Source organism: Entelurus aequoreus, linkage group LG09 (assembly GCF_033978785.1).
Source record: "Entelurus aequoreus isolate RoL-2023_Sb linkage group LG09, RoL_Eaeq_v1.1, whole genome shotgun sequence".
Classification (NCBI taxonomy): domain Eukaryota; kingdom Metazoa; phylum Chordata; class Actinopteri; order Syngnathiformes; family Syngnathidae; genus Entelurus; species Entelurus aequoreus.
The window spans coordinates 67,867,111-67,881,834 of NC_084739.1; the positions used below are offsets into that span (position 1 = coordinate 67,867,111).

Sequence of the window (14,724 nt, forward strand, 5' to 3'; positions counted from 1 at the left end):
TAGTAGCTAAAACACTGTTAGCTGCTAACTAGCTAGCCATGCCTAAAGCACCTCTTCCTGAGGGTGTTTCAGTGTTATAACTTCATTTTTATCTTGACTTTTTACTCCAAAAATGCGTCCATTCTCACTTTCCTGTCTACACACTGTGTCTGCTTGTAAGTACTCTGTGTGTGCGCGCTGCTGAACCTGCTCCTAAAACCAGCAATGTCCCGGAACCGGCAGTATAGAATATGATTCATTAGTATAGTGGCACTATACTAGTAGTGGTATACTGTACAAGACTAGTCTTAGCATACAATCATGTACATTGAGTCGGGTTTTAGTGTCTTTAATGTACAAAATGTAGCAAAGTTCTTTCATTTTTGGGCGTGTGGCCCTCTGTGGAAAAAGTTTGGACACCCCTGTCAGAGAGGTGTGTGTCAAGTGCAGTAATAAGAGTGCGTAACAGACACACACAAGTGCAGTAATAAGAGTGTGTAACAGACACACACAGCATGCAGAAGAGTTGCACAATTTGTCCACAAAGTTGTGTAACAAAGAGACAAACTCTCTCATTGTCGATATGAGATTACATTCTTGTTTGGTCCACTACAAATATAACAAGTGCACTACAATACTTCTAGTAATGATATATATTATATATATATATATATTAGGGGTGTAACGGTACACAAACATTTCGGTACATACCTCGGTTTAGAGGTCACGGTTCGGTTAATTTTCGGTACAGTAAGAAAACAACAAAATAAACATTTTTTTGGTTATTTATTTACTAAATTTGTAAACAATGGCTTTATCCTTTTAACATTGGGTACATTATAATAATTCTGCCCGCGTTAATCGACATTAAACTGCCTCAAGTTGTTGCTCAGATCAAATAAAATGACAAAACTTTTCTTCTACATATAAAAAGTGCAACATTAAACAGTTTCAAGTAGAGATGTCCGATAACATCGGCCGATAAATGCTTTAAAATGTAATATCGGAAATTATCGGTATCGTTTTTTGTTTTTTATTAAATCCACATAAAAAACACAAGATACACTTACAATTAGTGCACCAACTCAAAAAAACTCCCTCCCCCATTTACACTCATTCACACAAAAGGGTTGTTTCTTTCTGTTATTAATATTCTGCTTCCTACATTATATATCAATATATATCAATACAGTCTGCAAGGGATACAGTCCGTAAGCATTATATATCAATACAGTCTGCAAGGGATACAGTCCGTAGGCATTATATATCAATATATATCAATACAGTCTGCAAGGGATACAGTCCGTAAGCATTATATATCAATATATATCAATACAGTCTGCAAGGGATACAGTCCGTAGGCATTATATATCAATATATATCAATACAGTCTGCAAGGGATACAGTCCGTAGGCATTATATATCAATATATATCAATACAGTCTGCAAGGGATAAAGTCCGTAAGCATTATATATCAATATATATCAATACAGTCTGCAAGGGATACAGTCCGTAGGCATTATATATCAATATATATCAATACAGTCTGCAAGGGATACAGTCCGTAAGCATTATATATCAATATATATCAATACAGTCGGCAAGGGATACAGTCCGTAGGCACTATATATCAATATATATCAATACAGTCTGCAAGGGATACAGTCCGTAAGCATTATATATCAATACAGTCTGCAAGGGATACAGTCCGTAAGCATTATATATCAATATCTATCAATACAGTCTGCAAGGGATACAGTCCGTAAGCATTATATATCAATACAGTCTGGAAGGGATACAGTCCGTAGGCATTATATATCAATATATATCAATACAGTCTGCAAGGGATACAGTCCGTAAGCATTATATATCAATACAGTCTGCAAGGGATACAGTCCGTAAGCATTATATATCAATATATATCAATACAGTCTGCAAGGGATACAGTCCGTAAGCATTATATATCAATACAGTCTGCAAGGGATACAGTCCGTAGGCATTATATATCAATACAGTCTGCAAGGGATACAGTCCGTAAGCATTATATATCAATATATATCAATACAGTCTGCAAGGAATACAGTCCGTAAGCACACATGATTGTGCGTGCTGCTGCTCCACTAATAGTACTAACCTTTAACACTTCATTTTACTCATTTTCATTCATTACTAGTTTCTATGTAACTGTTTTTATGTTGTTTTACTTTCTTTTTTATTCAAGAAAATGTTTTTAATTGATCTTATTTTATTTTATTATTATTTTTTAAAAAGGACCTTATCTTCACCATACCTGGTTGTCCACATTAGACATAATAATGTGTTAATTCCACGACTGTATATATCGTATCGGTTGATATCGGTATCAGTAAATAAAAGTTGGACAATATTGGAATATCGGATATCGGCTAGGGCTGCAACAACTAATCGATTATAAAAATAGTTGCCGATTAGTTTAGTCATCGATTCGTTGGATCTATGCTATGCGCATGCGCAGAGGCTATTTAAAAAAATAAATAAAATTAAATTAAATTTTTTTTATTTTTAAATTAACCTTTATTTATAAACTGCAACATGTACAAACAGCTGAGAAACAATAATCAAAATAAGTATGGTGCCAGTATGCTGTTTTTTTCAATAAAATACTGGAAAGGATAGAAATGTAGTTTGTCTCTTATCCGATTATTAATCGAAGTAATAATCGACAGATTACTCGATTATCAAATTAATCGTTAGTGCCAAGCATGCGCTAATTATTTTGCGAAACGAGTTTGACCCGGCTGTAATTCTAGGCAGGCGAATACTATATTCCCGGCGGCAATTCAAGGAAATACGGTAATGTCCTTTTTTGCTGCTTCAACACAGCTCAATCAACACAGAAAAAGGTCAAGTGAAATAACAGACAGACAGGGCTTTGCTGTCCGTAACACACACACACACAGCAAAATGAGCTAACGTTACGCTAAAAGCGAATTAGCCTTCACCTCAAGCTAGGACTGCGAGCTTGAGGTGCCGTTTATGTTTCTAGAAGGTCAACGGGCTCATAGTGATGTTACTAGTAGTTGACTGGGAGGTGTTTATTATCATTTGGGGAGAGTCCGGGGCCTGATGATTACCTGCTAAACACTAAGCACTGACTACATGTGCTCTGAATACGCACTGCTGATTGGCTGTTACCGCTCTGTTTGTAACCAATCAGATGGTTGTATGGGTGGGACAATGCTGGGTGTTGTGTAGAGGACTGACAGAGACAGGCAGAAGAAAGCGGAGCATCTTGTTAAGACTTCAGCTTAGGCGGCTACTTAATATGTCCGTGTGGAAACTCTTTCGGTACACCTCCGAACCGAACCCCCCGTATCGAAGCGGTTCAATACAAATACACGTACCGTTACACCCCTAATAAATACTTCTAGTAATGATATGTATTATATATAAATACAATACTTCTAGTAATGAAAGCTTCCATTAGACAAGAGCGGCGTGTACTCTTGTAACAACATGGCCGCATTCCTCATCATCTCCTGGAGGTGGCGCACCGTGTTGGCGTACTGGTCCCTCCTCAGCACCAAACTCCGGAACAGGTTGACGGGCTCCGCTCTGCGGATGGTCTCCGGCAGCCGCAGCTCTCCCGGGACTCTGCGGTTCCCGATCAGGACGTGATGGAGTCTCTTCTCCCGGAGGCTCCTGTGCATGAAGCCCAGCACGTCCCTCAGTCTGCACTCCGTCCTGTCGGCGGCCCAGGCGGGCGCCGGGTGGAGCAGCAGCAGGTGCAGCACCACCGTCTTCCAGTGGTAGTCCAGCAGAGCGTTCCCGCCCGTCAGCGCCGTCTGCTTCCTGTGCAGGAAGGTGACCACCTGCAGGCAGTGCAGGTGGCAGGAGGGCTGTGGGAGTGGCCTGGCCAGGTGTTTGAGGAGGTTCCTCTCGTAGACGGCCAGCGAGAGAGGCCAGAACGGGTCTGGAGGTCCGCCGCAGTCCGACGGGAAGTGCGAGACCAAGTAGGCGTCGGTGTCCGCCAGCTGGACCGCGGGGATGATGTTCACCATCATGGCTTTCCCGGAAGGGAATCGGATCTTCAAGGCGCCCGCCGTGTCCAGGCTGCGGAAGGTGACCTCAAAGTCGTACTTGTGGGAGATGCGCCCCCATGCTTTGGTGAGGGACACCTGGAACCACGTCATGACTCCACCTTTGGCCAGGAGAGAGCGTCCTCTGGGGTCCACGTAGGCGTGCAGCTGGTTGCCGTGCAGCAGACACAGCATGTCCTCGCCCATGTTGGCGGAACCACACAGGCACCCGCCCTCGGGGTCCCCGGGCCGGCTCACCCGGATGGTGCCGCACCCCCGCCGGTCGGGCGGCACGTCGCTGGACGGCTCGCACCACAAGCTGACCCGGAAGGCCAGCGGGTCGGGGGGCGAGAAGGGCACGATGAAGTCGCACGCCGGGGGCTTCCACATCTGCCAGGACTCGAACATGCTCCCCATCCCGACAAAGTCCTCCACTTCCATGTCCGCCTCCCGGTCACAGACGCTCCTCAGAGACTCCAGGAGGTCGTCCACGAAACCCTCCGCAAACTCCCTGGCCCTCCCGGTGTCGTGGGCGTGGCCGTACGTGCATTTGTCACAGAAGTTGGCGAGGACGTCTTTATCCAGCACCATGGAGGTGGCGTCCACGCAGCCACTCTCAGGCAGCTCGTCGTCCACACCCCCGCCGTACGAGTCGGCCGTGTCCGCCCTGCACATCTCGATGGCGAGGAAGACGGCGAAGGACACGGCGCTCCATACGTACCAGCTGTACGCCTCGTCGCAGGCGCCTTCCTCCGGCTGCGAGAGAGCCACCTCCATCTTGGCCCGTTCCCTCGCCAGCCTCTCCTCGTGCTGCCGCATGCGCGCCATCAGCTCCGCGTCCTGCTCCACCGCGGAGGTGGCGTTCTCTTGGGGAAACAGCAAGGGGTGGTTCAAGATGGCGGCGGCGACCACCACGCACACACGTGCGATGGCCCCCTGCATCTTTGGCCGCCGTGTCTACCAGTGGCGCTTTGGCAGGTCACTTCCTGTAACATACCACAACGAAAAGGTGACAGAGTCAATACGTGAAGCAAAGTGTTTGAGAAAAGTTATGTACAAAAGCAGTGAAGTTGTCACGTTGTGTAAATGGTAAATAAAAAGAGAAAACAACAAATCCTTTTCAACTTATATTCAATTGAATAGACTGCAAAGACAAGATATTTCATGTTCACACTGAGAAACTTTGGTATTTTTGGCAAATAATCATGAACTTAGAATGTAATGGCAGCAACACATGTCAAAAAAGGCATTTTTACCAGTGTGTTACATGGCCTTTCCTTTTAACAACACTCAGTAAAGGTTTGGGAACTGAGGAGACACATTTTTGAAGTGGAATTCTTTCCCATTCTTGCTTGATGTACAGCTTAAGTTGTTCAACAGTCTCCCTTCTCATATTTTAGCCTTCAATGTCTGGACTACAGGCAGGCCAGTCTAGTACCCACACTCTTTTACTATGAAGCCACGCTGTTGTAACACCTGGCTTGGCATCGTCCTGCTGAAATAAGCAGGGGCGTCCATGGTAACGTTGCTTGGATGGCAACATATGTTGCTCCAAAAGCTGTATGTACCTTTCAGCATTAATGGTGCCTTCACAGATGTGTAAGTTACCCATGTCTTGGCCACTAATACACCCCCATACCATCACACATGCTGCCTTTTACACTTTCACCCTAGAACAATCCGGATGGTTCTTTTCCTCTTTGGTCCACAGTTTCCAAAAACAATTTGAAATGTGGACTCGTCAGACCAACCGAACACTTTTCCACTTTGCATCAGTCCATCTTAGATGAGCTCGGGCCCAGCGAAGCCAACAGCGTTTCTGGGTGTTGTTGATAAATGGCTTTGGCTTAGCATAGTAGAGTTTTAACTTGCACTTACAGATGTAGCGACCAGTGGCCTAGTGGTTAGAGTGTCCGCCCTGAGATGGGTAGGTTGTGAGTTCAAACCCCGGCCGAGTCATACCAAAGACTATAAAAATGGGACCGATTACCTCCCTGCTTGGCACTCAGCATTAAGGGTTGGAATTGGGGGTTAAATCACCAAAATGATTCCCGGGCGCGGCCACCGCTGCTGCTCACTGCTCCCCTCCCCTCCCCTCCCAGGGGGTGATCAAGGGTGATGGGTCAAATGCAGAGAATAATTTCGCCACACCTAGTGTGTGTGTGACAATCATTGGCACTTTAACTTTAAATTAACTGTAGTTACTGACAGTGGTTTTCTGAAGTGTACCTGAGCCCATGTGGTGATATCCTTTACATACTGATGTGGCTTTTTGATGCAGTACCACCTGAGGGATCCAAGGTGTGTAATATCATGGCTTACGTGCAGTGATTTCTCCAGATTCTCTGAACCTTTTGATGATATTACGGAGCGTAGATGGTGAAATCCCTAAATTCCTTGTTGAGAAATGTTGTTCTTCAACAATTTGCTCAGGCATTTGTTGACAAAGTGGTGACTCTCGCCTAGGGATGATGTTTGATAAGGAATTATCGAGTTCGAGGCTATTATCGAATCCTCTTATCGAACCGATTCCTTATGGATTCTCTTATCGAGTCCAGATAGGTTGTTGTATATGGAAAAAAACACACAATATTTGCTTTAACAAAAGCTCACTTTTATTATATAATAAAAAAATAAAATCTAATAAATAAATAAATATTGACTGTTACCCACCTAAAAAAATAAAATAAAATAAATAAATATTGACTGTTGTTACCCAAAGTATATTAAGTGGGATTTTTCAGAGAAACAAATATATACAGTAACACAAAAACAAGCTGTCTCTGTGATCACTATAGGTGTATAAATAATAATATAGTGTTAAATAAAATCAGTCCCTTGGGCACAAAACTGAAAATAATACAGCTCTCCAAAAAGTGCACTTCTGCTGCTATTTGACATAACGGTTTGTTATGATGCTTTGACATTTTTGCACTTTATTTCTTTATTGAAAGAAAATTCTATGAAGAGAAAAGTTCTTTGCAAATGTGGTTACAATGCTGAAAAATGAAAAGTTAAAGCTAAAAAAAGAAATACACTTTGAGTTAACATTATTTCTTTATGGGGGGGAATGTTATGAGCTAGAGCAGAGGTCACCAACGCGGTGCCCGCGGGCACCAGGTAGCCCGTAAGGACCAGATGAGTAGCCCGCTGGCCTGTTCTAAAAATAGCTCAAAGAGCAGCACTTACCAGTGAGCTGCCTCTATTTTTTAAATTGTAATTATTTACTAGCAAGCTGGTCTCGCTTTGCTCGACATATTTAATTCTAAGAGAGACAAAACTCAAATAGAATTTGAAAATCCAAGAAAATATTTTAAAGACTTGGTCTTCACTTGTTTAAATAAATTCATTAATTTTTTTACTTTGCTTCTTATAACTTTCAGAAAGACAATTTTAGAGAAAAAATACAACCTTAAAAATGATTTTAGGATTTTTAAACGCATATACCTTTTTACCTTTTAAATTCCTTCCTCTTCTTTCCTGACAATTTAAATCAATGTTCAAGTAAATTAATTGTTTTTATTTTAAAGAATAATAAATAAATTTTAATTTAATTCTTCATTTTAGCTTCTGTTTTTTCGACGAAGAATATTTGTGAAATATTTCTTCAAACTTATTATGATTAAAAATTTTTTTAAAAACTCTGGCAATTCTAGAAAATCTGTAGAATCAAATTTAAATCTTATTTCAAAGTCTTTTGAATTTCTTTAAAAAAAATTGTTCTGGAAAATCTAGAAGAAATAATGATTTGTCTTTGTTAGAAATATAGCTTGGTCCAATTTGTTATATATTCTAACAAAGTGTAGATTGGATTTTAACCTATTTAAAACATGTCATCAAAATTGTAAAATTAATATTAATCAGGAAAAATTACTGATGATGTTCCATAAATTCTTTTTTTAATTTTTTCAAAAAGATTCGAATTAGCTAGTTTTTCTCTTCTTTTTTTCGGTTGAATTTTGAATTTTAAAGAGTCGAAATTGAAGATAAACTATGTTTCAAAATTTAATTGTCATTTTTTTCGTGTTTTCTCCTCTTTTAAACCGTTCAATTAAGTGTAAATATCATTAATTATTAATAATAACATAGAGTTAAAGATAAATTGAGCAAATTGGCTATTTCTGGCAATTTATTTAAGTGTGTATCAAACTGGTAGCCCTTCGCATTAATCACTACCCAAGAAGTAGCTCTTGGTTTCAAAAAGGTTGGTGACCCCTGAGCTAGAGAATATAACAACTACACTACCCAGCATGCAACGGGAGTGACGAGCATGCGCGGTAGCCCCGAAAAGTGTTGCATGTTGCCACGCTGTGAAAGTAAACGTCAAGAACTCAGCCAACACGCCTCGTCTGCATTATTTATAATTAGACAGACAACACATCTCAGTGTGATTTTGTAACGTTTACAAGGAAAGAAAAACAAAAGTTAAAAAAGGGAGATATGTTGTATATATATGTATGTGCTGCGGTTGTTTTAAGAACGTTGCGACAGCTGCCGTAAAGGAGGTGCGTTGCTAGCCTGGTTGCTATGTTTCCGGTTGGTCGTAAAAGTGTTGGTCATGTGTTTTACCCTGCTAAAATCTCTCAGTAAAGTTATTCGATGGATTATAGCTTTTGTTTTGAACTTTATTACACCTTGGAGCGCTTTTTCCCGTCCATTGTTTTCCTGCTTTCGCTATCTGCGCCTAATGACTGAGCTACGTGACGCCATTTCTTGTGATGTCACACGGAGCATTTCTGGTCGGGACGGGATTCGAATAAAGAATCAACTCTTTTCCTTTACTATAGTGGTCTCGATAACGGGTACCGGTTCTCAAAAAGGGATTCGAGTCCGAGGACTCGGTTCTTTTCTTATCAAACAACCGGGGAAACCGGTTTCGAGTATCATCCCTACTCTCGCCCCGTCCTTTTTTGTGAACGACTGAGCATTTCATGGAAGCTGCTTTTATACCCAATCATGGCACCCACCTGTTCCCAATTAGCCTGTTCACCTGTGGGATGTTCCAAATAAGTCTTTGACGAGCATTCCTCAACTTTCTCAGTCTTTTTTGCCACTTGTGCCAGCTTTTTTGAAACACGTTGCAGGCATCAAATTCCAAATGAGCTAGAAATACCAACGTTTTCCAGTGTGAACATGAAATATCTTGTCTTTGCAGTCTATTCAATTGAATATAAGATGGAAAGGATTTGTTGTATTCTCTTTTTATTGACCATTTACACAACGTGACAACTTCACTGCTTTTGGGGTTGTTGTATTTCTTACTTTTGCACCTTCATTTCAAGAGGTTTTTGTTTAAAGACCTATCTTAATAGTACAATACATTTTAACTTAAATATCTTATGTTGTGGGCTTTTCTCAGTATTTTTTTTAGGTGAGAGAGAGAAAACAATAATGAATCAATGGTGTGACAGCACAGAGGAGGAAGGAAGACTGAACATTATGTTTCATTTGAATAACCCCATGGCTTGTCTGCAACATTTACTAAAAGGTTCTTCAGAATGTCCACGTGAGTAGGAATACATAAAGGACAGTGAGAGTATCTGATGACGTCCAGGAAGGAGAATGGTACACATTGTAAGAGGAAGTTACATAACTTCCTGTCACAGCCTAACTGTGCTTCAGTATACTCTGGTGAGGACATCCTGCCATGATGGATTTATAACACAGACACCACACCCATAAATGTATACATTTATCACTAATTCACCATATATAGTAGTTCATTTTATTATGAAAAAGTGGTTATACAGTAGATGGTAGTCAATCATTGCTGAAACACGGAGAAGGGGTACATTTGGATGAGCTCTGCTTCTTCCTACTCCTTTTCAAACTTGTTGAACTGTGAGAATGATGTCCCTTATTCTAATTGTTCATGTCCCTGTGCTTATTCTGACATGTACAGTACAGGCCAACAGTTTGGACTCACCTTCTCATATTTCCATTACTAATATATATATATATATATATTAGGGCTGCAACTAACGATTAATTTGATAATCGATTAATCTGTCAATTATTACTTCGATTAATCGATTAATAATCGGATAAAAGAGACCGACTACATTTCTATCCTTTCCAGTATTTTATTGGAAAAAAAACAGCATACTGGCACCATACTTATTTTGATTATTGTTTCTCAGCTGTTTGTACATGTTGCAGTTTATAAATAAAGTTTTATTTATTTATTTATTTTTGAAAGTTTTTTTTATTTTTTTTTAAAAGCTTCTGCGCATGCGCATAGCATAGATCCAACGAATCGATGACTAAATTAATCGGCAACTAATTTTATAATCGATGTTAATCGATTAGTTGTTGCAGCCCTAATATATATATGTATATATATATATATATATATATATATATATATATAAAACAAAAAAATTACCAAAAAAAAAGGAAAAAAAAAAAAAAGCCTCTGCGCATGCGCATAGCATAGATCCAACGAATTGATGACTAAATTAATCGGCAACTAATTCTATAATCGATTTTAATCGATTAGTTGTTGCAGCCCTAATATATATATATATAGCCCTAATATATATATATATATATATATATATATATATATATATATATATATATATATATATATATATATATATATATATATATATATATATATATATATATATATATATATATATATATATATATATATATATATATATTAGGGCTGCAACAACTAATCGATTAAATCGATTATCAAAAAAGTTGGCGATTAATTTATTCATCGATTCGTTGGAACTATGCTATGCGCATGCGCGGAGGCTTTTTTTTTTCTCTCCCTTTTTTTTGGTAATTTTTTTGTCGTTTTTTTTGTTTTATATATATATATATATATATATATATATATATATATATATATATATATATATATATATATATTTTTTTTTTTTTTGCCTGTACTGTACATTCACTCAAATATCCAAAATACATCTGTACAGTTATTCAACTACAATATTTGGGTGTTGAAATTGTGTTTTTGTTTGGTTTGTCTATGCATGGTGCGCAATATGTATTGTTTATTGCTCAGTTTTTGTTGTTTTACTTTTGTAGCTGTACGTAGGAATGGCGCCGCTGAAGTGTTTTAATGACTTGTATGTCCTCTGTGTTCTTTGATGTTTCCCTATGGTTTTAATGTGTTTTAGTTTTATTTCTTGTGGACATTTCTCCATTGTGGGATGAATAAAGTTCACTATGGTTTTAATGTGTTTTTATTTTACTTCTTCTGGACGTTTCTCCATTGTGGGATAAATAAAGTTCCCTATGGGTTTAATTATGTTTCTTGTGGACATTTCTCCATTGTGGGATAAATAAAGTTCCCTATGATTTTAATGTGTTTTTATTTTAATTCTTCTGGACGTTTCTCCATTGTGGGATAAATAAAGTTCCCTATGGTTTTAATTTTATTTCTTGTGGACATTTCTCCATTGTGGGATAAATAAAGTTCCCTATGATCTTAATGTGTTTTTATTTTACTTCTTCTGGACGTTTCTCCATTGTGGGATAAATAAAGTTCCCTATGGTTTTAATTTTATTTCTTGTGAACGTTTCTCCATTGTGGGATAAAGTTCCCTATGGTTTTAATGTGTTTTTATTTTACTTCTTGTGGACATTTCTCCATTGTGGGATAAATAAAGTTCCCTATGGTTTTAATTTTATTTCTTGTGGACATTTCTCCATTGTGGGATAAATAAAGTTCCCTACGGTTTTAATTGTATTTCTTGTGGACGTTTCTCCATTGTGGGATAAATAAAGTTCCCTATGGTTTTAATGTGTTTTAATTTTATTTCTTGTGGACGTTTCTCCATTGTGGGATAAATAAAGTTCCCTATGGTTTTAATTTTATTTCTTGTGGAAGTGTCTCCGTTGTGGGATAAATAAAGTTCCCTATGGTTTTAATTGTATTTCTTGTGGACATTTCTCCATTGTGGGATAAATTAAGTTCCGTATGGTTTTAATGTACATTAAAACCATACGGAACTTAATTTATTAATAAAATTAAAACCATAGGGAACTTTATTTATAAATTTACAAATTTTATAAATTAAGTTCTGTATGGTTTTTATGTACATTAAAACCATACAGAACTTAATTTATCCCACAATGGAGAAATGTCCACAAGAAATAAAATTAAAACCATAGGGAACTTTATTTATCCCACAATGGAGAAACATCCACAAGAAATAAAATTAAAACACTGTTTTAATTTTATTTCTTGTGGATGTTTCTCCATTGTGGGATAAATAAAGTCTATCCATCCATCCCTTTGGATGTTTTTTCCAAGTCATTTTGACTCATGGTAAAACTATGTATAAGAATACAATTCGAACTATGCTGACATTTTGGACGTGTAAACGCTTGGCAACTTGTGGTCTAGGTTGTTTCCATTCTAAATATTTAGGTACAATCATCCGACCGCAAGTAGGAAAAGGAAAAAAGGACTAAAACGAAAAATACTCTCATAACACAAAATGACGTTGCCAAGCGACTCTACTCCTCAGTTGTCATGGCAACAAAATACGTGACCGTGTCTATACTACCCCGTTGTTGTGTTATTCCAGACACGCGTGAGTCACGTTGCACTGTCTGCCATTGCTCCGACAACAAAACCATTTTGTGGTGACTTCCATTGTCGTGTGGACTTTCTTTTTAAGGAGGCTATTTTGTTTTTTAAGTGCCAAAAAGTGTCGTAAAGTGTCGCGTCGCCCCTGGCAACGAGACCGCATGTTCCGTTAGCAGCTCGCGTGTCGTCGACGTTTAGTTGATTATTTCTTCGGTCAGTGGTCAACAAAATAAACAAAAAGTTTGACATAAACAAACAGTTTTACATTCACAAATTGAAAATGTTGCAGACCAAAAGGGTTTAAGCTGAAGTTGACCACGTTATTCGACGTTGGTCGGAAAAGTTCAAAGGAACCAATATTGTGTGTTAATTTAGACTTTAAACTTACCTTTAACGCCATCTCTGTTCCGCACCATGGTAGAAGACGTCATGTGGCCAGCTCTCCGAACTTTTATCGCCTCGTCGCGCTCACAACTTTCACTTTTGTCGATGACATTTCCTGTTTTCTAAAGCTCCTCCCGCCCAAACACGCGGAAACCGCGCCCACAGGCCACGCCCACAATCGGCGTTTGGGTTTTTTTGCCGGTTATTTTGGTGCTGCTTATTCGACACAAGTATTTCACACAGACCCCGACTCAGCTGAGGACTCGAATGACACTTTTGACAGAAACCCCAACTCTCTATGACAGGAGTGTCCACTGAGGGCCGCACACGGAAAAATTAAAGCATGTGGGGGCCATTTTGATATTTTTCATTTTCAAACCATAACAAAATATATGGATTTTTTATTTATTTTACCTTTAGGGCTCCCGGGGACCATAAAGGGTCTTAGTCATTAAAATGTTAAAAATAAGTCAGATTATTATTGATTTTTTAATTATTTAACGCTTACAGTAAATCTCTATATCAACTTCAAGTTGATATAAAGTAATACAAATTAAATAAAAATGTTTTATGGCTTTTCTGACTAAAACAACTTAGTTTTTTTTAATAGTAAAACTGAAATATGCAGTATTTAGTAATTAGAGCCCTAAAAGATCAATAATGCAGGACACCATTGATTTTTTATTTTTTTTTAAAATTATTTAACGCTTACAGTAAATCTCTATATCAACTTCAAGTTGATATAAAGTAATACAAATTAAATAAAAATGTTTTATGGCTTTTCTGACTAAAACAACTTAGTTTTTTTTTTATAGTAAAACTGAAATATGCAGTATTTAGTAATTAGAGCCCTAAAAGATCAATAATGCAGGACACTATTGATTTTAATTATTTCATATTTTTGAGTAATCACAGTGAAAAGATAAATAAAAAATCACTACATATATTTGGGATCCAAAAGCCCCACTCATAAAGTGATACATTTTTATTTATTTTACTTTTAACACTTAAGTTACGAGATCAACTTCAGATATATCTGTGGATTTTATGCTGGAACTATTATTTTTTTTGTTTTATGCGCTTTTGTCAAAGAAAACTTTGATGTTTTTATATGGCTACTACACGATATACGCAATATTTACCACATAAAACATTTCAAAGTGAAATATTTGAAGTAATTGGAGCCCTGAAAATAATTCATTATGGATTTTTTGTCATTACTTTTTTTTTTGGGCAATGGCAAAAAAAGAAGAATAAAGAAAGACAAAAGAGAAAAAAAGAGCCTGCATGGCAGCTTTTGTGTCAACATTGCAACTTTTTCTCGTTAGATTTCACCTCATTCCACTTTTTTTTTTCCAGAATGTGTGGCGGGCCGGTAAACAATTAGCTGCGGGCCACTTTGGACACCCCTGCTCTATGAGGAAATAAACAATATTGTTAAAAAAAAAAGTAAATCTAAGACCTCAACTGATTGTAACAAAATTGATATGGAAACAATAAAAAAAAAAGGTTATTGGAGAGATTTCAGAACCTTTAACACCAGTGTTTTTCAACCTTTTTTGAGCCAAGGCACATTTTTTGCGTTGAAAAAATCCAGAGGCACACCACCAGCAGAAATCATTAAAAAAACGAAACTCAGTTGACACTGTCTACTGAGTTTTCGTTTTTTTTTTGCAACAACTACTTGTTGCAATTGTTGGATATGACTTTAAAGGCCTACTGAAATGAAATTGTCT

The 14,724-nt window shown here is 38.0% G+C and overlaps 1 protein-coding gene across 1 annotated transcript; it reads right to left on the bottom strand.

Moving 5' to 3' along the window:
* Nucleotides 1–318: 318 nt before the first annotated feature.
* Nucleotides 319–13,475, bottom strand: itprip (inositol 1,4,5-trisphosphate receptor interacting protein). The gene is made up of 2 exons (XM_062059226.1): nt 12,993–13,475; nt 319–5,024 (listed from the first exon to the last, which is right to left on the bottom strand). The coding sequence occupies exon 2, from the start codon at nt 4,978–4,980 to the stop codon at nt 3,424–3,426; it is 1,557 nt and encodes a 518-aa protein (XP_061915210.1). The 5' UTR covers nt 4,981–5,024; nt 12,993–13,475; the 3' UTR covers nt 319–3,423.
* Between the last annotated feature and the right edge of the window lie 1,249 nt (nt 13,476–14,724).

Bases quoted from the DNA above. Each gene is read 5' to 3' on its own strand.
- itprip (XM_062059226.1), bottom strand. From the start codon at position 4,980: ATGCAGGGGGCCATCGCACGTGTGTGCGTGGTGGTCGCCGCCGCCATC.